The sequence below is a fragment of the Lonchura striata genome, chromosome 2, assembly GCF_046129695.1.
Source record: "Lonchura striata isolate bLonStr1 chromosome 2, bLonStr1.mat, whole genome shotgun sequence".
Classification (NCBI taxonomy): Eukaryota; Metazoa; Chordata; class Aves; order Passeriformes; family Estrildidae; genus Lonchura; species Lonchura striata.
In genome coordinates, this window is record NC_134604.1 from 44120294 (window position 1) to 44146728 (window position 26435).

General features: G+C 35.2%; 1 protein-coding gene across 1 annotated transcript in view; it reads right to left on the bottom strand.

Annotated features, from left to right (window-relative positions):
• The window catches only part of CWF19L2 (CWF19 like cell cycle control factor 2), a 58506-nt gene that overhangs the window by 9704 nt on the left and 22367 nt on the right, over positions 1–26435 (bottom strand). Inside the window, exons 10-13 of the mRNA XM_077781345.1 lie at positions 23544–23633; positions 11567–11692; positions 10195–10332; positions 852–1064 (exon numbers count right to left, since the gene is read on the bottom strand). Of these exons, the coding sequence (XP_077637471.1) occupies positions 852–1064; positions 10195–10332; positions 11567–11692; positions 23544–23633 (567 nt within the window). The remainder of the gene's footprint in view (positions 1–851; positions 1065–10194; positions 10333–11566; positions 11693–23543; positions 23634–26435) is intronic.

Below are 26435 nucleotides of genomic sequence, written 5' to 3' on the forward strand. Positions count from 1 at the left end.
CTTAGTAACAACTAAAAACATCAGTGTCTTATTCACATAAATACAAAACACAGCACTGTATCAGCTGTTGGGAAGAAACTAACTGTCCCAGCCAAGACCAGGATACCTTGTATATTTATCTATCTATTAGATAAACACAGATTATATACACATAAATATGTATCTGTACTTATATATATATATATATATATATAAACTCTAAAAAAAGGAATGCAATATACCTCAAAACATATCTATGCAATGTACCTCAAAACATATCTATGCACCTAATTCCTTTACCTATAAAGGGTTTTAGATCAAATCAAAACATCAATAATAAATGAAAACCGTAGTGAAAAAAATGAAAAAAAGACTATATTCAAGTATTTCATATGTTATAAATCCAAATATTTATGCAACTTTTAAAAGCATTAACAGAACCAGAAAGGCTTCCAAACCAAACTTCTGTTTCTTTCAAAGGATTCTAAGCTTAAAAAAATGAATTCTCCACCTAATTTTCTTTGATATCAAGACACAGCTCTTCACCACTTCAAATTTCCTCCAATGAAGTGTGATTTAATCTTCCACAAATCCACCGACAGTCTAATCTCTGCACTGAGATCTTTTATTATTACTCTTGTCTTCTACAAACATGAAGTCTTGACATCAAAGATTAGCTTTAAAACTCATGACAGATTTATATCTTTTTCCTCCTCACCCTTGATGAAGTTGTGGAATAAACTGAAAGAGCAAGGAAAGTAAGATGTAGAACAATAAATACTTCCATAGAAGCAATTTCGTTCACAATTTTAAACACTCTAACTTAATTTCTGTTTTATTTCTACATTTGTGTTAAATCGCTATTTTCTTACCTTGGTGCCAATTGCAATAATAAGATGTTTAGAAAGTTCACTGCTATCAAAGCAGTAGGGGCACTTTTCCATGCATGCAGCAAGTTGCTGGTGCTCACGGATTGCTTTTCTTCTTTGTACTTCCTCCTCTTCCCCACTGCGTGCTCTCTTGGCTGCTTTGGAAACAAACATGTCATCCAGAGTGTAGTAATCTCTGTCTGTTTTTTCCATGAGCTGAAAAGATATGCAGAACAATTGCACTTGTTTGATATGTAGAACTTCTTGCACTCATTTCTAAAGCAGCAAGAAAAAATACTTAGCTCTTTGAAAAAGAGCCTCCTTCCTAGAAAAAAGCATAAAGTACATAAGCAGTAGCATTTCTTCCTTTCATATGGCATCTGCTGCAGATGGAATCATCAGGTACCTCTCCTGAGAGCAGTCATACACAATCTTAGCACAGATATTAAAATATAGATATGTGACAGCAGTGAGAAGAGTATATTATTATATTCCATTACAAATTAAGGGTTTGGTATTTCAATATTATCTTGACATAACTTTGGCTATCTTCAAAGAGATGCACAATTTCATATATCATTTATATCATATATTTTATCCTCTCCCTTCTTCTCCTCCTCCTCCTCTCCTTTTACAACTACCATTAAATCATCTTTTGTGAAATAACTAGACCATGACTCTGTACTTCATATTCACATTCTGTGAAAATATGCCAACAGTTATTCTTACCAAGGGAACAGGACTAAGCCATTTTCGGAAGGAAACACTCTTTACCTTCAATACCAAGTCTTTCTGAGTGCACCTGTTTGCACGCCGCAACAAATCTTAATACATTTTAGGATACTGACTGGGGTAGCAAAGGACTAATGTTAACTGAAGGCAATTGGAAGGCATGCTATCATAACTGAAGCACAGTCTCAAAATTAAAGAAATATTTTCAAATACCACAGGCATAGTTTCTGTAGATAATCTGGTATTAAAAAAAAAAAAAAAATTAAAATAATTAACTTTCCCCAAAAAAGACAAAAGCTCTTGCTTTTCCCAAATACTGCAGTTTTCTAACACAGACTAAAACCTTGTTTTAAATATGTTCAGTAATTTTCTTATGAAACAACTGAGAAGGAGCCTCCTTAATATTACTTTATTCAGCTATAATACACTTAACTGCTTATGTGCATTTCCTACTGGAAGCCATTGCAGACTAAAATCAACAGTTCAAGAGTTTAACTCCATTCTTCTTCTGTCTTACTGTAATGCTGTAATTCTACATTTAACAGAAAAAGGAGATTTCTGAGATTTAGAAAAAATATGTAGTGGTATGGGTGTCTAAAATCAAGTCCCTGTTCTTCTGTCATAAAAGCATTAATAAGGTAAAGCTAAACCTGCAGCAGAAGCACTGCTTAGAGAATAGCAGCATTTTGTTATTACTAAGCATTAAGTTTAGGATTTTTATTAAATAAAAATTCTGTCATGAGAATGGAAATACACAGGAAACACGACAGTTGGCAGACTAGAAAGGAAAGGAAGAGGGTAAATCACAACATTTTGGCTACCAGGAGTATCACACAGAACACCATTACTACTCTGCTCTGCTTGCACTTGGAAGTAGTCATGGAAATTCCTCATTTGTTACACACAACCTCCACAACCTCTTTTAAGCAATAGTACTTTTCAAAATACTCCACAGAATCCGTTGTGATAGAATTAATACTAATAGCCTGGAAGATGCCTCTCTTCAAGATGGATAAATTGCTGTGTATAACATGATATCTGGGATGCAAAGCAAAATTCTTACATACAAATTAGCAAACTTTTATAAAGTAGGTGCTGTCTCAAATCCAGATTTTGTTTCTTCTGGTACAGTCATGACCAACAGTTCATAGAACTATTCAATGGTTTAGGTTGAAAGAGACTTTAAAGAGACACCTTCCTCTAAGCCAAGCTGCTCAGGGCCCCATCCAGCCTGGTCATTGGATGCTCCAGGGATGGGACATCCACAACTTCTCTAGGCAACCTGTCCTAGTGCCTGATTTCCCTCAAAGTAAGGAATTTCTCCCAACTAACTAAACTAAATCTACCCTCTTTCTTTTTGGGGCCATTAACCCCTGTTGTATCTGCCTGTGTGAAAAGTTTGCTCTCTGTCTCTTTTCTAATCCCCCTTTAGGTACTGGAAGGTGTTATAAGGTCTCCTTGGAGCCTTCTCTTCTCCAGGCTGAACAACCCCAGCTCTCTCAGCCTGTCTTCATAGGAGATGTGCTCCATCCCTCTTGTAAAACATTTATACTTCTATTTGTGCAACAAGGTTCCCAGTGAGTTCTGCAAATTGCATTATTCGGCTATAACTGAATCTCTCAAAAAGACGTTAAAGGGGAATTGAAAGAACAAGAAGAAATCATTCTCTAAAATGCCAGAAGGAAAGCAAGTAATAATTTAAAAACCGTTTTCTTTCATACATATATTCTTCAATACAAAAGACAGAGCTAGAACACACCCAAAGAAGGAACTATGTATTAGAGTTGCTGAAAGCTGCTGTTCTGAATCATCACACCTGCTGAACATGAAAACCAATGCATTTTGGATGCTGTCTATTTAGTTCTCTCACCATGACTGATATTGTTTGGTATCTCCCTTGCTGCTCCGGGATCAGAAAGACACAGGAAGTCATTCTGATCTATTAAAGTTTGGATGTCCTACAATACATCATTGAATTACCTAAAGCTTAAAAAGGAAATTCAGGTATCCATAAGGGCAATGCACCTGATATCTTTGCTTCTACCAGAATCTGACCAAAGCCCAGAGCTGTGCTGAACTGATATGTTCCTAAGACAGATCAGCTCTACAATCCCCAGTCTTCTTTTTCCTACTTCACTTTTCTTTATTCTGGGTTCATCTGCCACATTCATCCTTCATATACACCCTCTTTTCTTCCAGCTTTCCCTCCTCTTTTGGCAAGCACTGATTAACTGGAGGACACAAAGGCAGCTCAGCACCAGGCAAAATGGCATGGCCTCCCAGATCTCATAGCATAACTGTGCAACTATGTCATTGCTACCATCCATCTGATTTCCCACAACCAGGACGCAGTTTTCCTTTAACCAACAGAGAAGAACCACAACTGTGCTTGCCCTGACCAAGAGAGGCCTGTAATACACAAACATTTAAACAGCAGTCAGGGAAGGCATCCAAACTTCTCTCAGGAGCCCTCTGGGCTTTCATTTGGGCAGCTCAAATATAGTACAAATGTGGCTAAAGCCCAAGGAAAGGAGTGAGATCTCTAACCATTCAGCACAGGAGTTTAGAAAGAAATAAGCATCTGACTATGCATAAATTAGAATGATTTGAGAGAGGGAAAAATTACAGTGTTGTATTTTCTGATTAAATCCTTATCATGATAATTACCATGAATAATATGAATAAATTACATGAATTATTTCATTATATAACATTCTGTTTACTAACTAATTGAAGCCCTTTTTTATTTGCTACATTAGTGAAGCCATCAGGCACCGTGGCATGGGGCTACTTCCTGAAGTAACTTGCAAATCTGTGCAAGATACACTCCAGGGTCAGTCTCATTTTTCTGCCAAGCTATGTTCAGGCCACTGGAACCTTATCTCGTAGCTTGATTTTAAACCAAATCTTTTTTCTTATTCCACAGTAAAACCTCTGGAGTCTTATTCACTGCTGGCTTCCTACTCACTCCACCTCGAGCCTGCTGCAAGTTGTGTCTCTTATTGCTCCCTTTGCTGCTACTAGTTGCTTTTTGGGTGGCCCCTTCAAATAAAAACCCTGCTAAACAATTGAGTATCATTATGATACTGAAAGGAAACCTTAAAAGACAGAACTCCTAATGATCAAGATGATACTTGTATAATACCTCAAGTATACTTTTTTCCCCTCTTCAAATTTCTTTTGAAATTTATGGATGAAATGGGAAATTCTATTAAACACAATTAGCAGATGAACAAAAGATACCTGCGTGGTTCCAGTGTGGGTTATTATTTTCAGCTTTTTGGTACTGTTTCTTTTCTGCTTATTTTCTTGTTTCAATTTGTATGCAACTATTGAACTTCTGCTTTTCCTATTTCCTTGCTAACGCAATCATAGCTGGAGTTGCTTCCATATAAGCTAATAAAAGTGCATCTGCTTGAAAAATTTGTGAAAAAAAAGTCTATAGATTGTATAAAATGTATCAGTTTGGGTTTAAATTGTCATGGCAACACTGACGTCTTTAAATGACAGAGCTAATATTTGTGGAATGTTGTATCATAATGTATTTCAGGAAGCTGCTAAGAAGAATAATCTATTATTTTAGAATACAAACCTGAGTGAAATAAGAATACATCTCATCACATTTAAATTTATTCAGCATTTAGCACCTATTCTGAAGAACAAAATCACCTCAGAAAAGTTTTTCTGAATTTAAATAGTATTTGCTTAAGACAAACAAAGGCAGAATTTTATCATGTAAACCTTATTACAATTCCAGTCTCCCTGTGAACATAGACATTTGAATTTGTAGGTTTAATTCATCATATAATTCAGTGGATAGGCATTTTCAAAACCTATCATCACACTGAATTAAAGAATATTTTAAACACATAGTATCAAAGGTTTTAAGATATCAGTGCACAGAGTTCTTTCAAGGCCTGTGTCACTGACAAGAAAAGACTACCCACTATGCTGGTGAGCAAGGTAGCTCAGGATTACCTCTGAGCAGCAGAAGTCAAGCAAAAAACAGTTGACAGAGGACTGCTCAATGGCTAGGGACCAACCTCTTTTTGTTTCTGCTATAAACTGTAGATTTTGCTGTAAGTAGTTATTAGGACAGATGAAACTTTTTATATAAAATCAATGGCATAAAATGTAAACTAAACAAAAATGCCTTCAGCCATAGAATTCTACTATTAAAATTCCAATTAGCATTTCACTTTACAGTTATTCTGGCCATAATTTTAATGTCTAGGAAAGATTGTCCTGCACAAGTTTTCATTTGCAACATATCTTGTAATTTTAACATAATTCTGGCAGAATCCTAAATGCTTATGTAGTCATTTAATATGGGCTACATCTACACAGTTCTTCTAGTTCCCAAATGTTCTTCCCTAATGCAACTGTCACTGCTGTTGATTTGTTTCCACATAACATACACAGAAGGATGCTTAGTGCATTGAACTGAAATGTAGCAGAACAAGGTGTTGGAAATTACTTCTCTTGGGTTATTGCAGTAATTTTTACAACAAACCATGCACATGATCTTTAAGTAAATGTAAAAAGCAACAGGGCACCAGAGCTTTGCTGGCTTTATCATGTCTATTAAATATTGTGCTAAAATTGCTTCACCATGTGAAGAAGGAGAAGGAAAAGGTTCATTACATAATAGTAGCAGCAGCAGCAACATTTTGCACTTTTCACTTTAGCTTCTAAGGCTTTTTCAAGACTATTATTTTGGTTTATGATGATGGAAATGCAAAAACGTGAACAAGTAGATTTGCACAGCAGGTAAAAATGATTAGCCTGAAAGAAATTTTCTATTTTACAGACTTTTAGAGAAGCAAGGAAACACAACATGCAAATTTCCTTTTTGCAAACCTATAATACCAGAATACCACTTGCCTAAATCCATAAAGGAAGGTCAGCATTACTAATAAAGCATTTTATTTTTCACTGCTAAATTCCTCTTAGGAATTACTGCACATATTTTAAAATAAAATTAGTTTCTGGCCAGAATTAAAACTTCCTGATGAACAATTCAAATTAATTGTTCTATCTTTCTTGAAGTAAAATATAAAAAGGGGAAAAAAATAATACATACAAATACAAGGTAATTTCTCTTGAGGTCATGTTCTAGGAATCAGTCTCTAAACACCCACAAGCATCTATTGACATGAGTGAAAGGATTACATAAGTCTTAACAGCATGTATTTGGGAAAATTGAACCACTTACAACAGTCAGAGGCTGAAGAAACTACAAACAGGGTACTTAAAGCTATCAGTAGTGAAAATCTTAAGACTTCGCACATATTTTGTACTCTAGAAATGTCAGAAAAAAAACAGTTTTCGAATGTTTTATTGACTTCTTTATATCCTCAAATCATGCTTCTACAACAGTGAGAAACAAAATCACTTTCAAAGGTGAAGAAAATAAAAAGTAGAAATAGTGATTTAAATTGATGGTTTTTTCATTGAGACATAACAGCGAAACATGAACAAATCAAACTCTAGGCCTGCTTTTTCTCCATACATCAAAAAGATTAGTGTTTGGTTTTAAAAAGGTTTTCTTCACCACTGTAAATTAAAGATTTGGGCCTTTTTCGTGGTATTCATAAATTTGACATAAGAGCATGCATGGGACAGCTGTGGGAAAGGCAGTGACACCCACACCACCCACCTTCAAAGACAGGCCGAGGGGGAACAGGAGCTAAAGGCCTCAAGCACATAAAGGCTGTCTTAGAACCATGACTACAAAAATAAAAATAGATGAGAGGGCAACGGTAAATCTGAATCTAAATTTAAAACAAAGACTCAGCAGGTAAACAAATAGCAAGGAGATAGCAAAATCCCTCCATCTCACCTCATTAAGCTCTTGAGAAAAGGAGAAGTGGGAAAAAGATTTAATAAGTACAAGTACTGCTTGAACACTGCAGATATTTACTCTGTCAATCTGAGTGGGAGTCTGGCATGAGATAACACACAGACTTTCACCTGGCAATGGGATTAGACAGGTTTCATGAAGAGAGACTTTGGGTCTACATACTGATATTTCTTCCAAGTCCTATTCAAGAAAATAAATCCTTTCATAAATGATACCCTTCTATTTCAACATACCCATCTCTCTCTACAAAACTACAATTATGTTATTATCTTCCATAACAACTAGCCTGTATTTCACCTGAAATACTGTTAAAGCACTAAATATGAGGAAAGCAACACTGATCTAGAGCAGAGCATTCAGCTGTGGAAAAGCCAGAAAACGTGCTGGTCTGTCGTTCTCATTCTGTTCCCGTTTCTGAGAGCAGCACCTATTTCCTCCATTCTCAACAGCCATGGGGCTGGAACTTTCTTTTGGACATAGTCTGGGAAAGTGACAGAAGCCCTGGGAAAATTCCTGAAGGAAATAATAGTGCAGACTTGCAGCCATTTCCTCCCACCACTCCTCTGCAAAACGACAGATTAATTTTTGAGGATAATTTTTTCATTTCTCAAATGAAGGCAGAAAGAGAAAGTAATTTGTATGTGTCAAATTTGTATACTATGTTATCAAACTAAAACTGGAAAAAGAGGTTTGTTTGATAGACTTCCTGCTGGAATATAACACCTTGCTGAAACCACTGAGGAGAGATGCAAGAATTTTGAAGACTAACTTACTGAGCCCCAGATCATAATGCAGGTTCTCCATGTAGTACAGGCTTATAAAGTACATAAATAATCATCTAGAATATCTGAGATCACACCCAAATTTTTCAGACTGCTGCCAACACTTCAATGGTAACACTGATCTTGTGCTGTGAATAAGAATGCATTATACAGACATGGAAAGATATGGAAACCTCAGGGAGACCTAGGAGCCACATTCTTAACCTAAGATCAAGAAACAAACACTATCTGGGGAAGATCATCACATTTTGTGGTGATGGAATCTGGGAATCACCTGCACAGAAACTACCAAAAGCATTTTAGATCTTAATGGGTAAGAACAATTGACATCTAGATGCTTCTTTTTATGAAAGCCGAACAAAAATACCTTCAAAACCAAAATGTGATATTGTGAAGGATTGAAAGACTACAGTACCATGAATTAACATATGGACATTGCAACAGTAATGGCTTTGACAAAATATCTACTTTGAGCACATGCTCCAATACACTTGGCCAGTAAATAAATAGTATGGCTCAATCTTAAAAGGTTAGTCAAGAAACTTGTTCTAATAAAATAATGCGATATAGTATATCTTTGCCTAGTAACAAAAAAGAAACACATTACTTAGCATCTGATCCAAAGCTCACTGAAGTTAGTAGGAATTCAGAGCCTTTCAAAACTAAAATGAAATATTTGCATAGGCAAGAAAACACAATACATTCCTGTAACATTATTAACAAATTATATCCTTCAAAAAACTAAACAAAACAAGAAAACAAAAACAAAACCAAAAATGAAACAAAAAGGAAAAAAGCCTTTAAAATGAAACGTACTAATCCCACTTGCTTTCTCACCCAGTGTGACTATTTTATGTTGCAGTGTATCTCCAGCAATGGCTAAAATGTATGGGGGAAACAATGGAATGGACTCTTCTACACATTTGCAGCTCTCAGCATTTACTATGGAAATCCCGAGGAAAAACTTATCTACATCTCCCTATTTAATATTTAACAATAAAACTGTATTTCACTAAGTTGCTGTATCTTTTTTTGCTCCCACTCACAATCAAGCCCTCCACTGCATTTCATGGTCCACAACACAAGTTCTACAATTACCTTCATCACTGAAAAAAAAGTCAAACCATTCCTTCATGTTATCTGTTCTGTGGCCACTTCCCATTTGAGAAACAAAAATAGTCATATTCTATTAAACTTTTATGCTAATTGTTCTAGTCCAGCAGCTGCCTTCCCTTAAGCGTCCACCCATTCCCTTCAAGCTGAAGAAATTTTGTTTACTTAGATTTTCTTCAAATGGACACTGCTCTGTGCCCCTGATTACAGGGTATGCTTTAACAGCTTGGACAGCATTCAAGATATGGGTGCATGATGCATTCACTACATGCTTTAAAATGCTAAATTCTCCCTTTTCATAATTTCCAAAATTCTGATTCTCCTTTTAATCACACCAGCACTGAGACAACATTTGCAGACTCACAGTGACTCTCAAATCAAGCATCAACAGCCTCTTCTATATGTACAGTCATGGCCTCATTCAGATTCAAGATTACCAACATTTTGCCTTCATCAACCCTTTCATCTGAAATTATTGCCTCAATACCTGTGATGGGAGCTCTTCCGTTTTATTTTAGAGTTCTATAGCATAATCTCCTGTGGCAGAACTAGACAATTTAATTCCATTTAAAATAGGACAGGGACTCACATCACTAAAATACGTACATCTCTCCAGCTACTCTCTAAAGTGGATCTTAAGAATCAGCCCAGATGTTCCACAATGTTAGAAAAATCCTCGCTTTGTAGTTGGAAATTCTAGAATATACAATGTCCCCTATTTTTGACAGTCCTGCATAATTACGTAACCATAAACAATTCTCATCTTCCTTCAGGCCTTCCTTTTACTCAGCCCTCATGTCCTCCCTGATATATCTAATAATAACATGTTTAATTAAAAGCACACACAGCACCTTACCTTTGATGCCATACGCATGAACAGCGAGTTTTGATCCTCTGCAGTTCTCATCTTCTCATTTTTGACCAAATCCTTCAGGTTCATACTATCATCATCCTGAAAATACCTTACTCTCTCTTTATCTACATGAGTCGGCATCTGGAAGCAAACACATTCAAAAGAAATACTAACCTAATCAGAAAGATCAGCTATAAAATTCAGACCCTAACAAATTCAACAATTTTAAAGAATCATGAATCAAGCTAAACAGATCCGAAACAACTGGGTTAACAATTCCATTTTATCTAAGGAGAAAAACACCTTTCATTTTCTTCAGTTGCATCAGTATGTCTAAATAAAAATATAGTTTCTTCCCAAAGCCTCTATATCCTTAACATCCTTAAGGTATCAGAGCTACAACATTACCACCCAGGAAAGACAGACAGTACAGTTAATTAGCTCAGAAAAATGAAATATTCTAAAAAGCAATTTTCATTACTGACAACTCTAAAGCTTTTGTAAAGTCATAGATATCAGCGAAACACAGTAATCATAGACAGTACTCAAAACTTGTGTGAATATGGTACCTCTGGGAAATGTTGCTACCTTAGACAGAGTAGACAAGGGAACAGAGATGTCCCTTAGGATAGGACTAAACTAAATTCCAAAGGAGTACAGGGAGTGCTCATTAACAAAAAGCAGGATAGCATTTTCCAAAATAGAAACAACAGGACAATGACAACAAATTCCTCACCCTCTTGTGTCTTTTACTTCTCCATAGCAGCTATTGCAAGCTGTCCTACTAGTCAAGAATGCTTGCTAGAATTATGAGGTAGTGTCACTTCCTCTTAGCTCAAAAAGATCAAAGTGCTACTATATTTACTGTTGGAAGCAATTATACTAAGAATAAAATATTGCTCCAGCTTCCAAGCTTCTTATTGCTCCCCAAAGCACTTTGTTACAAAGATTAGTTCATAATTATTATTATCATCAGTAGCCATATTTTTTGATAGAACTAAAGTAAAATTAGCCCCTAAGACCTGACTATCTCAGCAAAATCTTTCTTAACTCAGAAATATTCAACTCTGATAAGCTTCATTATTTACATAACTTGATGTAATATAAACTAAGAAGAGATGGTGATAACTTTTTCCTTGAACATACATTTAAATAAGCCCTAAAGCGATCCCTTGGGAAATGCAATCTACAAATAAACTGAATGTATACTTAATAAATATGTACTCTAATATTTAATTACAATCATCTTCCAAAACGAACTTTTTAACTACCTATTGACATTCTAATAAGATACTCATTAATTATGGCATCATAAAAGTAAAACTACAAAATTATTGAAGAATTGCAGTTCAAAACTCAGATTTGTAAAACCTACCATCTGCTGCTTTCTTCGCCCTCCTTTTGGCTCCAGTGGCTCTGTTGGTCCCATCACAGGCCATGCCCTTCCACTTCCATCTGTTCTGACAAGGACCACTTGCTCATCTTCTTGAAGGCTTGCAGCCTGTGCCAGGTTTTAAGACATATTTTAGAACAGATTGTACAGACAAACCAAAAGAAATACCTAATCCACATTAAATAAATATTTTAAATCCTAAAGATTAAGTAATAGATTCTTTAAATTTTGTGTGTTCAGTATAACTCAAAGTAGACAGTTTCACCTTAGTGAGGTATTCTTTTCACATTCAAAAAGAAAAAAAAGTATTAAAAATGCATTCAATTAGTTAAATGCAGAGCTGTTCTTTCCAAAAGAACCAAGTTTGTATTCTTGGGTGGTTTTTTTTTGCATAAAGCTTTATCTCGTGAAGACACACAATTCTTCTGAAAGAGTTAAAGAGATAATATTGAATTAATAAACACCACCGTCATTATAATGCTCTATTTCCAAAAACCTTCTAAAAACCTACAGCCCATTACCAATTCTTTTATGGATTGAGGTTATGGAGAATGACCACCCTCACTTCTGTTCTCCAAAAAGTTATAGAATCTGTCTTCATGGAAAGTCCTTCATAGGGGCCCCACTTCATAGAGGGGCCCTATTCAGATAGATATAGGGGATAGATATATTATATATAGGGGATATTATCTATAGGGGATAGATACATTATATATATACACAGACACACACACACACAAAGGAGGAAAAAAAGGCAGAAACTCTTCACCAAAAAGTAAGTACTTCACTTTCTAAATATCAAGAATATTTTTTAAAATAATTTAAAAGCCTGTGAACTTCCTGATTACACTCCAAAGATTAGAGCACATAATGGGGTCACTACTTAATCAGATGATATTAGGACAGCCTTTGTCAAATCTCATAAACAACTTCATTAATCTCAATTTCAAGCTATTTTCTACCAAACTGCTTTCCACCTGCCATCCTTGCCTAGGGAAAGCTTGTCCCAGAAAGCCAAATTTGGAAATAAAGTCTGGAAAATCTGTAGATACTAAAGTATACTTCAACAGCTTAATTACATTTTTCCAAGGAAAGTCATATGAAAGTAGAAGTTAAAAACCAAAACACTGCCTGAGTAAGCCAGACCTCTCTCTTTGGTAACACCAAAAGCAAATTTCATTTTGCAAAGCAAACCAGGATGTCCAGCACCACTTTGGCTCCAATACTGATATTTTCAGAGAATACAATACTACTTATTTCCAGCATCAGCCAGACACATTTTATCTGTGTGTAACCTGTACCTCATGTGTCCCTTCTTCACAAGGTAAGGGCTTTTGTCCCTGCTGGGAGGGGGAGAAAAGACAGGAGAAAAAGCTGTGTGCATTCACCCCACACATCATGTGATAAAAATGTCACAGGTAACAGACACAAACAGCCAGACTGGGGGGACCAGGTTTTACTATGCCATAAAACCTTATTCACAGCAGATACAGAAAGCAAACATGAAGTTAACATCAATAAGAATGCATCACAGTAAACTTCTCATATGCCACAATTCCTTTAAAAGATGGGTGACTTTGCAAGTTTGGCAGCTGAACACATAACCATAGATACTGTCGTGAAATTTCAAAAATCCAGAGCATTACTAATTAACCTGAAATGATACAGACCTTTGTAGAGGAAAAGCTCACCATATCCACATGGCCAAATAGGTATACAAAGCTCTCCCAAGAGGACTAGTCAAATCCACACAGCAGTTTACAGTTTTCAGTGAATAATCTACCAAGTTAATGTGAAATCCTCTGCCAGGAGCATATTTCCAGTCATTTGACTCCTTTTACCTGCTGCCCATATAGTGTTTCCAAAAAGATGCTAACTTCAGGTCTCTCCTTCCCCACACCTTTGTGTTACTGAGACAAGAAAAGAATGAACTTTTCCATTCCCAGTCTCTAAACTTTAACCTCACTGTATACTTGACTTTTAAAAAATACAAATCACTAAAACCAATAGTCATTACAACAGCAGTGCTTCAACAACTGCAAAGAACAGTAAATACCAGATTTTTATATCAACTTACAAACATTTAGTTCCTTTTAAAGACATCCACCCCAAAATTTGTCTTCATTTGTCTTCATAAAATTCTTAATACAGATATTTCAAAAAGGATATAACTGATGTGCAGGCTGTTATTTTCCCAAAAGTTAATGGAATTCACAAAGTGTTCTATGTATCAGACTTTCTTTGCCTTTGAAGAAGGGTTCTAAAATGTTAGATCCATGCAACATTTGCACTTTCTTTGTTCTTCCCATTTCTGCTTGCTTACACACTATTGTACAAGCAACAGAAGAGTACCTTCTAGATCTGAACCATGGAATGAGTTGGGACAGGGAATGGAGAGGGGAGCAATACATATAACACATACTGAATTCTTTGGGTCAGAACCCTACAGCTGACAAGGTTTTGTCTGCCTTATGAGGTTTTGAGGTGTTTTTCTCCCTAATTTCCAAGAGTCCTGAGTCCTGACACAAAGCATGTAATACTGATTATAATGTATTTAGATTTAATATTCCAAAGGAGAAAAAAAGGGCAAAAAATTATAGTAATTTTTAACTTTAGAATACAAAGTACAAAAAAATAGAAGTGGTCCTTCAAAGAGAGATTAAAGGAAGCAGATAAAAGGATAAAATAATTATGGACAGTATGAAGAATAATGTGAAGTCATGTTAAAGTTTAACAGCAAATGCATATTAGGAATCAAAATTAATCCAATGGATGCAAGCCAAACATTATTCAGAAGATTAAAGATGTTATTAGAGGTAAAGACATCCTTCAGAACTCAAAACTCCATCTAAATAGAACGGACTTAAAAATACAGCATAACAATTGCATTCATGCAAAAAATTGATTCTTAGGAGAATCTTACTAACAGTAATTAGTAAAGCTATTTCTAAACACATCAGAAGCAAAAAGCTTTCTGGTAGAATTTTTTTTTTTTTTTAAGTGGTTACAGCATTATCAGAAGGTGACATTTGAATAATATATTAATTACTTGTATTTCATACAAAAGCACTTTTTGAAATAAAAAAGAAAAAACCCAAAACTTTAGAAATCACCCTAAAACTGAAATAACAGTAAAAGGAGTTTTTTATGTAAGCTGCTATGAAATAATGATTTTCACTATAGAGCATCCAAAAAAGAATTCCAACATATAATGTCCACATCCTTCAGCATATACTATATCCCTTAAACAGGTCTCAGTACAAAAATAATGTAAAGCAGCCAATATAATAAAAAACTTTAAAATGTGCCAAAGGCTGAACCTGGGAATTCTGAGGCAATGTATCTAACATTTGTAATGGACAAGTTCACACAACTAAAATAAAAACCAGACTTTCTCTACACTTGAACAATTACACCATACTGAGAAAGAGTCTTTGCAGGAAAAATCCACCACTCACAGAGGTAATAGACTTTTTCAAATGAGTGCGGATATCAATGCAACTGCAAGAGTTACCTAATGTTCTCTTTTCTCTATTGATATTTTTTTTGCATTCTTGTATTGCCATGACTATATGACATGGTATATGGTAACACAATGTGGTCACTCTGATATAATAAATATTCATTAATAATTATGATAAAAAAATAATATTTCTATTAATTACAACAGTAAGTTTAAAAACATATATTAAAGTACTTTTAACATACCAATTGTAAAATGTTAAAATTGAAACTGGAGAAGAGATTCAGTCACTGTCCCTAAATCTTGTGATGAATGCTAAACAATGTAATTTACAGTCTGAAATGAATAAAAATAGGGTGCATTTCCAGAATGAGAGAGGAATTGTTTGCTGCCATTAATTAAGGAACATGACTTTTTATTTCAGGCCAATTAAAAATGCAAAGTACATAGTTGTTGTCAGTAAATGTACAAACTGCTATATGGCAATTAACACTCAACTGAACAAAACAAGCAGACAAGTCTGGTTTTGAAAGATAAAAGCTTTACATTAAACACATAAATAAATAAGATATAGATCCAAATAAGAATTTTGAACTCTCCAGAGATTATCCCTGTTCCATAATCCAGCAGGAGGAAGTGTAAATCCCCTGCCAGATAAGGTGCACAGTTTAATTTGAGGAACTGACACTGTAGCAGGTGAACAAATGGAGTAGTCAGGCCAAGCATCTGAGATAAGATCCACTCAGAACTGTTTTTCAATGCTAATAGCTATAGAGAATAAAATATATTTTAAGAGTCAGCGTATTGTAGAGTAGGGAACAATTAAAGTTAGAAAAAAAAGTTTCTTTTTCAATTACTGAGCCAACAAAAAGCTGGATGCTGTGCTGCATGATTTGAAGGCTTTCTACACACATTTACTGAGAGCTACATTCAAGTGGTACAAGCACAGTGTAATGAAGGAATAACAAAGGAACACTCTTCAGCAAGGAATTAGCCTCTACAACCAATGCTAGCTTTGTCAAATCAGATGCTGCATTAAGTATGCCACCTAGAGTCTCTGCCAAATGGAAATGCTTTGAATATTGTCTTATTCCTCTACTGGAAAACTCTGTCCTTACATTATAGTATCAGTAAGTGTCTAAATTGTATCTAGCATTTCTCAGAGTGCTGGACTCAGCTATTTCTTCCATCCAGTCTCTTGCTCTCTTCCATTGCTCCTTCCCCTCCCATTCCACTTACCCTTCTCTTAGGCTCTCAGCTTGATTCACACAAAATCACCAGTTACCAGAAGGATGGGTACATTCTGTGCAGAAAGAGCATCTGCCTCCTTCAGTGCTGGCTATTCCTAAGGGCACCATGTCTCATATTCAGGTCATTTTATTCACAACCTGGAGTCCCCAAGTAACAGGTTTCAAAGCCTTTAAGCTCCATTTCAGGCTCTAACAGTTGTGAATAGTGGCGCTGTAACCTTCAAGGTAATACTTATAAAAATCAGTAGGTTAACCATTCTCTATGGCAAGACTGAAGTTTGCATCTCACAGGAAGATGAAATTAAAATGGTCATAGGTCTATAACAGCAGTCCTCTGTATACATTTGTATGCAGAGGACCGATTTGTATCTTTGATTTGGGTTTCTTAAAGCAGAAAAAGATAAGACTAAGAGAATTAGCAGCATGAGGAAGGAAAGCAAAAGCAAACTTTTAAAAATTAGGTTTAAAATTTAGTATTTCAAGAAAGACTTCATAAATATATAATGAGTCACTATTACACATTCAAAAGGTGATAACACAGTAATGGGATTTTTAAAAGTTTTTACAAGATCAGAAAGTCGGCCTGCCGCAATTAGGTCCTTGTGTTTAACAGTGAAGAGAAGCATTAAAAAACCTAATGCAGGCTGAAAAGCAGAGGTGAATTATTCTACAGAAGAGCATCTGTATCTTGGCTTGTGTGTAAAGCACTAGACTAAAAAAACCCCAAAAACTCCAAACCACAGAAAAGAATTAGGTTTCTTTCCTTTTCTTCTACCAGTGAGTGACACCAGTTAATAACACAATAAGTAAAGAACTTCATTTGTTCTGATATAAAATCAGATGCCCCTTAAAATTCAGCAATTCTTTGTCCTTATATTACAAAGAGGTTATTTTGGCTAAACCATTTCTTACTCAGAATAAGCAGTTTATTAATCCTCATTAATCTCCTCTTTACAATTAATGTCTCTGACATTAGCCCTGCATGCAGAAATCTATTTCCATTCAGTACTTATTTTCTTAGAGCATCTTGAAGATAGGGTGATCAGAATATCATCTCTTGAGTAGAATGGCCACACACACAGATCTAAAGTCAAATTCAGTAAGAGTCATACTGCCAGCCTGTGGAAGTAAAACTGAAAGTAGTAACATATAACTTACAGCAGCTTGTAATGTGTTTGCCCATTGATGCACCCAGAAATGGGGAAAACTAAAGCAATTAAATCTAACTTTATAATAATATCCTGGATATCAGGAAGCCACAGAGCCTTGAAAACACAACTTTAAAAAAAGTTCAAAATATTCAGTTTGATACTCTAAATTGTTAGCTACACTTTGAAATGGTTAGTCACTTAGCTACATCAATGAGCCACTGCAGGTATGAGATGTAAGAAAATTTGTAAAAACTGTAATGACTAGATGGCTTGTTTCTACAGCAAGGACATCTGACACAACATATATATACTCAGACACTGAAAAAAAAGAGAAATATTGCAGCATGTTGGTTCTTAAGTCCATAGATTTCTATTTAATCTTATCAACTTATGATTTAACACAGTGAATGGGTAAATATAGCAGTAAAAATATGTAGAAATTTAACATGGTATTGCAAGAAAAACACAGCCAGAAAAAATGGCACCATCAGTTATAAGTGCTGTGTGGCACTTGGATACGGTTTTTGTCCTGGTGTTAAAGCACACTTGGAAGTTTTTGTATTCTCATTTTGCATTCTAAGAAGTTTTAGTCATTCTGCCCTTTTATACTTTTTACATGTACTGAAATGGTAAGATGTTTTACATCCTTTACTTACTGATACAATTTTTCTAACACATTTTAATTGCAAAAGCTAATTTCATATAAATTACATCAGGAAGATATATCCCTTTGTCTTAATATGTCCTTGTCTAAAATAATTGTGTAATCCACTCTTACTGACATCAACAAGAGTGTTCAGGAAATAAACTAATCAATAACAGCATACACCTATTATTTTTTAAAACTATGCACTAATGCTATGAAAGCTGTTCTGCAGAAGTCTGCCCCCTTCATTATTCCATTTTACTTTCAGAGCTAGTCAAGTCTGTAGCGAAACACAAACTTCTGCTGGAGAAAGAATAGCACAACTATCTTGCAGACAAGATTCAAGTGTGATGGAACAACAGGAATCAGTAATTATGATGAGCTGCAAACATCTGAGAGTAAACGGGCATGAGCCATCTGTTGCTGTATCTCCCCACCACCTGAAGTTCCCAATAAAATCTCACATTTTTACTGTGTATTTAGTGAAGATCATTAATCCCCAACCTTCTAGTTTTTACAAAGTGTCTCATCTATATGTTTATGGCAAGCAATTTATAATAATTTTTATACAATACTTTATATATGGTCCATCTATACTACAGCTGTATTTAGGTTCTGCATTAGTTAAGTCAGAATGAATGTTATGAAAACATATTATAGGTAAATTTTGACAACCAAATATTTTCATTGCAGAAAAATATCTATGTTTATAGTCTCAATTCCCAAACCTAAAATTTAACAACCTGGCACACCTGCAATTTTGAACATTAATTTTCAGGGTGATTTGGCTTTTGCTTTCTTTGTGTTTGTTTAGAATTGGCTCGGTTTCTTTTTAAATAAAAACGCCCACACATCAGAAGCATTCTTTTCCTTCTTTCTTTCACTTCCTTCTGTGAAGTATTAATCACTATCTAAATTTTACACATATACACAAACACATGTACACACACACCACCTTATTTTGAGATAACTGTCTCTTTCTCCAAGGAATCATTGTCATTTTTAAGCTATTTGTGAACAGGTCAATCTTGACAACATATGAAAAATAAACATACATTCTTGTTCTCCCCATTATCATTAATGGAACCAAGAGAACATTATTTCAGATTTGTTCCACATCTGATTCCTCTCAGCTACTCACTCCTAATGTCACATGGTTTACTCGTCTCAGGATAGTAACTATGCAGCAAATAATTTCTCTGGATAAAGATCCAGCATGTTCATGTTCCATCCTGTCTCTCCTAAGGCAAAACTACATACAATGGGATGCAGTGGATGTAATTTTATAGAATCAGAGAATATTAAGGGTTTATTCCCCTTAAGCCCCCACCATAGGCAAGACCTCTCACTAGACCAGGTTGCTCAAGGACTTGTCCAACCTGGCCTTGAACACTGCCAAGACCAGGGCAACCACAACCTCCCTGGGCAACCTGTTCCACTGTCTCACCACCCTCACAGTATGAAAATTCTTTTTAATATCTAACCTAAATTTTACCTCTCTCAGTTTGCATCCATTACTCCTTGCCCTGTTAGTACAGTTCCTAACAAAGAGCCCCTCTCTGGCTTCTCTGTAGGCCCCCTTCAGACAAGAAGGATTTAAGGCAAGCTGTTTTATTCAGTTTATTTTCTAAAAACCAATGTTAGTTCTTCAAAAAGAATTCTTAAAATATTATTTATATTGAGCTAATTTCCCTAGAATTCTCCCTCAGTCTGGAGTCTAATGAATCTCAGGAATCCAAATTAAATCTCAGAACTTCAATACATCAAAATTTGTGTTCAGATAGGAGGTGTTGGAAACATAATCAACCTTATTACTTATACTCAAGAAGAATAATTAAATAAAAATAGCAGAAGTGCTTGAAGTACATAGAATTCCTAATATTAATAAGGTTTTCAGTAAAAGATGAACCCCACTTATGCCATAAAACTCACCAAACTAACTTTTCCCTGCATTATAAATCTTCTCCACCCGAGATGCACAAGCAATAGCCTAAAGTCTGTTACTCTCAAGATGCAACAGGTAGCCCAGAAAAGGTTTTCTCCTTTAAAGCAGCATCATGTCAGCAATTCTAAAGTGAAATGCTGGGTCTGCCAAAATTCAAGTCTTACTCTATGGATATCTTCTATGCCCAAGAGGCTTCACAGAAGCACTGAATACTCTTCAGTAGAAAAACACCCATACTAGACCAAAGGCTGAAGGACTTCCACAGAAAATTCAGTTATTCAAATGAAGATTTTCTGTGATTAAATAATTCATATTTTCCCTCTATATTCTCAAATGCATAACAGAAAAGCCTGTAGCTGTTTCTATTTTTCAGAACTCTCTTCTTTTAAATAATCAGTGACACTATACCCTATCATGTTATTCTGCTTAAAGTACCACCTTCCAGCTTTCATTCAATTTTGTATTGATTTTGTCTTTCAAATGCAATTCATCATTATTGAAAACTGTCTCTAGCATTTGCTCAGCAGAGACTACTTTCTGTTCCCTGCATACTAATTATGTTCTATGGAATACAGAAAAAAGCTTAGGGTTGAGAAGCTCTTCTTCTAAGTGATACTTCATTTGGGATTGAAAAGAGTTTTAAAAGATGCATGCTCTTATACGATATTCATCCAACACCATGTTGTTGGACCAGATGTTCATAATAAGTCCCTTCCAAAGGATATATTCTATATTCTGCCCCTTTGCCATTTAAATTTTTATGTTCCAATTTTTGTAGTAGCAAAACCCACTGCAAATCATATGCCCCATAGGAGTGCTAACATTCCAGATACAGTTTGTTAAATAAAAATACTGAATAAAAGTATAAATGACATCAGTTGTGACTGGTACTGACAATGGCAAAGGTGACATCCTCATAATCAATGTAATAAAATCTAGGGTTGTGTAACACTTTCAGAACAGAAATACAAAATGTATTTAAGAGGTAAACTGTGAACACATGAAAGTTGTTTTCTAACTGCTGAAGTCTCCATTATTTTCTACTGTCTCCTTACATTCAATAGGTATCATTTTCATCACCTATTCCAACTCAGAAACCCTATGGTACAGCAGCCTTCTCTTTATACAGTTTCACTAGGACTCAAAGTGCATTCTTGTTTTCTCAAAATGCCCATGACAAATTAGGAAATAAGTATCTGAAAATAAACATAATTTCATTTTGTCCCAAATGAAATCAAAAGTTTTTTGATTTCCATAGACCCGGAAGGTTGCCTCCTGCTCAAACTTAAAGATAAAACAAGCACAATCTAAATGTGGCTCAAGCATTTAACTACAATACACGTTAAGACCCCAAATTCCATTAACAGATAATTTAACTATATTCATAATAAAATTAGTAGGGTTACATACTTAAGGCAGCCTGCAGTGAACAACACTGGGGTTCTACCCAAGCTGAGACCTAGTGAAATATATCAGCTGAGAAACACAAAACCATCAGTTTTTGAAAACTGTACTTCATAACCACATTTTGAGATAGCTTAAGGTAGAATTCTTGTCTAAGTCAAAAAAATTACAAAACTAGTCACTAAGCCCCACTGTAAAAGCCATATTTGCCTCTACTCCCACTTACAAACAAAATAAAATTATATAAAATTAAAATAGGATTTAAGTTAGCACTTTACAGTCCATTCAGTCTATAGTTTCTTGATCACTTTAAAGCAGAATAAACCAGCACCACTATCAAAAGAATTGATCCTGTCCTCTGTACAAACCCCAGCCATTCATTCACCCCCTTATACTAGCCTAAGTCTTCACTCAGTCACACAGGGAACAGAATTGGGAGATTGATCTGTGTCCAATTAATTAAAAAAAAAAAACTTCCTAGGGAGATGCATTCAAAATTGCCTTCACTGCTTCCTGATTTATCTCCCCATCCCTCCCAACAGAAACTGAAATAAGGCAAAGTCACACTTTAGGATCCCTCAGCATGGCACTGGCCATGCTGCTCCGCTTCAGAGACAGACCAGCCTGAAACAAAATGCTTCATGTTTGTTACTGGTAATGGAGGCAGAGCTACCAAACTTTGGGATCAATAGGATATCCATTTGGAAAACCATTTCTGTGGAAACTCATTCGGGTACTTCACTTGCAATACACCTTGCTGAAGCGGCTGAGGCTGGCACTTGGGTGGTCTATGCCACAGGAAGGCTGAGTCATGCAGAGCCAAACAGCCCCTCACAAATCAGCTTCCCTTGTGCTATGGGATGGTTTCTGAACATCTGGGCTGTTGACTCAGTGCAACAACACTGGCCCTTGATGCATAGGAGTACCAAACACATCCTGCTTGTGTCCCAGAATACCCTGGCATCACAAAGACAGGGCTTAGGACAGAGTAATTGACTCTTATGGGCTTCTGACACTCAAACACCATGTAATACAGGCTAGAAGACAGGAAAGAGGCACAAGCAAATGATATTCATAAACAGTTACAACTGCTATTTTTGCAGTAACTGTTAGTTATAAAAATGCCCTAATTAAAAATTAAGATAAAAATCAGAATATGGTTGAAGATCAGGCCTGACAAAAATTGTCATCCATAACTCAGTACCTAAGGAATAGGTGTCCACCAAAATTTCTGAGGCCCACCCACAACACGCTCTTTGGTTCCCAATTTAAAATCTGAATGGATTTTTTCCTGTGTAATTACACAACTCCAGTCTGCTTTATTTAGTGGTTTTTTTTTTTTACATATATGAAAAACATGCCAAAGAACTGCTCTGCAATGAAGCAGAATCTACCTACACAGAACTTTTGTAATTTTGAATTCTTATGAATTCAAGTGTGAGACATAAATAATATCGCCACAAGGTAGTCAGGCAGAGACCACACATTGTAATTCAGTTTAGGTTGCCCTCTAAAGATTGGACAAATAGTAATTGGTGTATGAGGTCTGACATGAAGACTTTTAGGATAAAAAAAATTACTGAGCTTTTCAAACCCAACTCACTAGCACCTGAATTTTTACTGTGGAATTGGGGTCAAATTGAACAAGAATACTAATTTTTTGCCTGAAAGTTTCCTCTCCATCATGAGGACAGAGCTCACAACTTAAGATATTGTCCCTGTTTCTTTATATCAGTGTTGGTACAGAAGAAGTTTTCTTACATTTCTTAAGCATCACCCAAATAACATTTGAAGTGCCAGCTTATTCAGACACAGCAGTATGTAACAGCCAGCACATATCAGTTTAATTTTTAATGGAAGATGTTTATCCTTGCTGAGAAAATATTATGAGTAAAAAAAAAATCTATTGAATTTGCTGAGGTACCATGGAGAAAGTTTTGTTTACCAACAAAAAGTACAATTTAATTTGGACAATCACTCACTGGAAGTTACACTTTCTACTGTTCCTAAGTACATCTGATATTCTCTAATTCAGCTGCTACCTGTATCATACATATAATAGTGTTAGCACAAAGAAAAGAAGAATATTTTTCCACTTACCTCTCTGCCAGCCTTTGCTGGAATCTGTCCCTGAGTCTCTCTCAACTTGCGAGCACTGTCAAGTTTTGCTTGAAGTTCTGAAGCTAAATCCTTTAACAAAAGTGATAGTACTCCATTAATTTGACTATCTTAAACTTTTAGGAGATTTTCATATAAAAATGAACCATTCATTTCATTTTTTGTGTTTTGGTATAACATTTTAAACTATAATGACACAAAATACTAAAGAAAACATCAGTATCATTCACACAAGTCTTTACAGGATACAACATGAAAAAAAATGTTCAGAATAGAGGCATCTGAAGTACAGGAACAAGTATTGCCATAAAAAGACTAGAAAATGTATTCTTAAGCATTATGAAGTTCTACTAATAAATGCTTAGCATAACTAGGCATAGGCATTACTATATGTATCAGACCCTAAATAAGGAAGCCTAAAGACATCATATGTGCCATTCACATTCTCTGGACAGAGAGACATGATTCTGTTTCTCAGGATTTCTTGGAGAAGCACAAAGAGAAGAAGAGAAAACAATCTTTATCTCGGTTCCTTTGTTTTTCCCATGTGGAATGTGATATGGAGACTGTTTACCTGAAGTGATTGCTTGATTGGGTTGTTTGGGTTCAATGACCAATTGGATCCAGCTGTGTCTCAGACTCTCAGCAGAGAGTCAAGACTTTGTTAGATAGATAGATAACCAAGAAGCATGTAGAATGGTATAGTATCTCTTTAAACAGTATATTAATGTAATATAGTATAGTTTTAATAAAGCTATCCTTCAGCCTTCTGATCTGGAGCCAGACATCATCATTTCTTCCCCACATCCAGGGTTTGCCGCATTTTTACTACAATCATATCCTTTTTTTTTTCTTGTACACACATACACATACACATCAGCTCTATGAGTCTAGGGAAATATCTCTCAGAAATTTTTGCTATGAAGTTTCACAGCTCTCTACACTCCATGTCCAACTTCTGTGCTTCAGACCTTATCTTGAGAATTAAAATGTACAAGAGGTAGAAAATAAGAACAGTTTACAGTCTTGTGTAAACTGGTTTTGATGCTCCTGTGCTCTCTTGACAATCTGACTATTAACTAAATAGAAGTTTTTCAGAATATCTTGGATTGCTAGGAATTGCCAGCCTATCAACCTGGAAAGAATAGAACCATTTATACTCTAACCCCTCTGTCAGTTTCAGTGACTGAACTACAACCATCATGCCTATATTTGCTTCCCCAAAATTAAGTCATTTGATCAACACCAGGCAACAAATCAGTAACAAAAATAAATTCAGAATTCATTTGGCCCACATGGCCAACCTCGAGCTCCAGCCACCAGTACATGCTGTTACATAACCAACTGTTCTGGTGTGTGGCAATGAACTTGCTTAAACAAGCAGCATTTTCAATCTGATTAGAGAAAGACCATTAAAAATATTTAAAATGCCATAAGGCTATTATAGATGATATGTATTATATTAGCTATTTCATTATTTAAATTGTTGTTGTTTTGTTTTAGGTTTGTTTTTTTTAAATTAGGTTGATTCAGAGTTCATATATAGAAAACTATACATATAAAAATAATAAAAAAAAGTGTAGTACTGGTTTCTGCCACATGATCTGGGTCAAAACAAAACAAAACTATAGAATATTAAATTAATTACACTCTCCCCACATAATATGTGTATGTTTTTCATCAAATCACTTGCATTCAGTTCCCATCAGGTTCAAAACAAAAAAGACCAGATAATTTGCCCAAAGTTTGGTTTAGGCAATGCTACTGAAGCTGAGCAGTATCAGGAAAAAAGTTTACAAATTTTTGCTGTTTTCCATCAGCTTTGGAAAACCTTCCCCTCCACAGTACTTTAGCAACTAGTGTATAGATAGCTTACACTACACCTGTCCCTCACAAACCTATCATATAATTACTTCCATAAATATATTTTTGCTCATTAGTGTACTTTTTTAGTATTAACTAAGAAAACTAGAGATTAACATATGGACACATCTATTTAAATCATTAACAGTGAAAATACATTAGTAGAAAATACATTGCTGCAACTCACTTTTAATTCGCCTTTGAAGTTAGTAACATTTAAAATGGACAGGATTTCTATATGAGGTATTGCTGTTCAAATGTTTAACGCTACATACTTAGGTCTATGTCTAAAATCTGTGGAAAAAGAATTCATAACATAAAATTGGTTTGAAAATATTTATAAAATGGACACTTTCTCCTAACAAAATCTGAATTATCTGATAAGGGCTTCAACAAGGATCAACACCATGTCCTAGTCCAGCAATAATGACAAAACATACTAAACTTTCCACAAATCAAAGAATCAATAGATCTTGAGTAATATTAAGTTACCACTTGGAGACATAACATGTTTTATATATTATTATAAATAAATATTTATTTATTATTTCTTAAATATGCAGATTTTGGTGTAAATATTATGTTACAAGAGGCAAACTAAACAGGTGCAGTAAAAATTAATGTTAAAAAATAAATACAAAAGCCCACAGTGATAGCATTTGCTTCTAAAAATATGAAAATAGCTCTTTAAGAGCAGCTATTCAGAGCCAAGCACTTGAAAAACACAGCTTAAAAACTAACAGACTCTGACCTTGTTACAACTGAAGCTTCCAGACAGTACTACTGAAGGGAATTAACTCATTATAGCCATGTTTAATATAATAAATAAAATACATAAACCTCCAAATTTAGTGTTGCACAAGACTGAAATTCTTGTTCCTTCAGGTAGCTGGCTGAAACAACACACATTAAATGTGCAGCTGTTTCTCCCAGCTCCACAATCAGAGCAGGACCACAAAGCATTCCACAGCTGTTCTCAGTGTAGAGCTGGCTGCAATGGCATATACTATT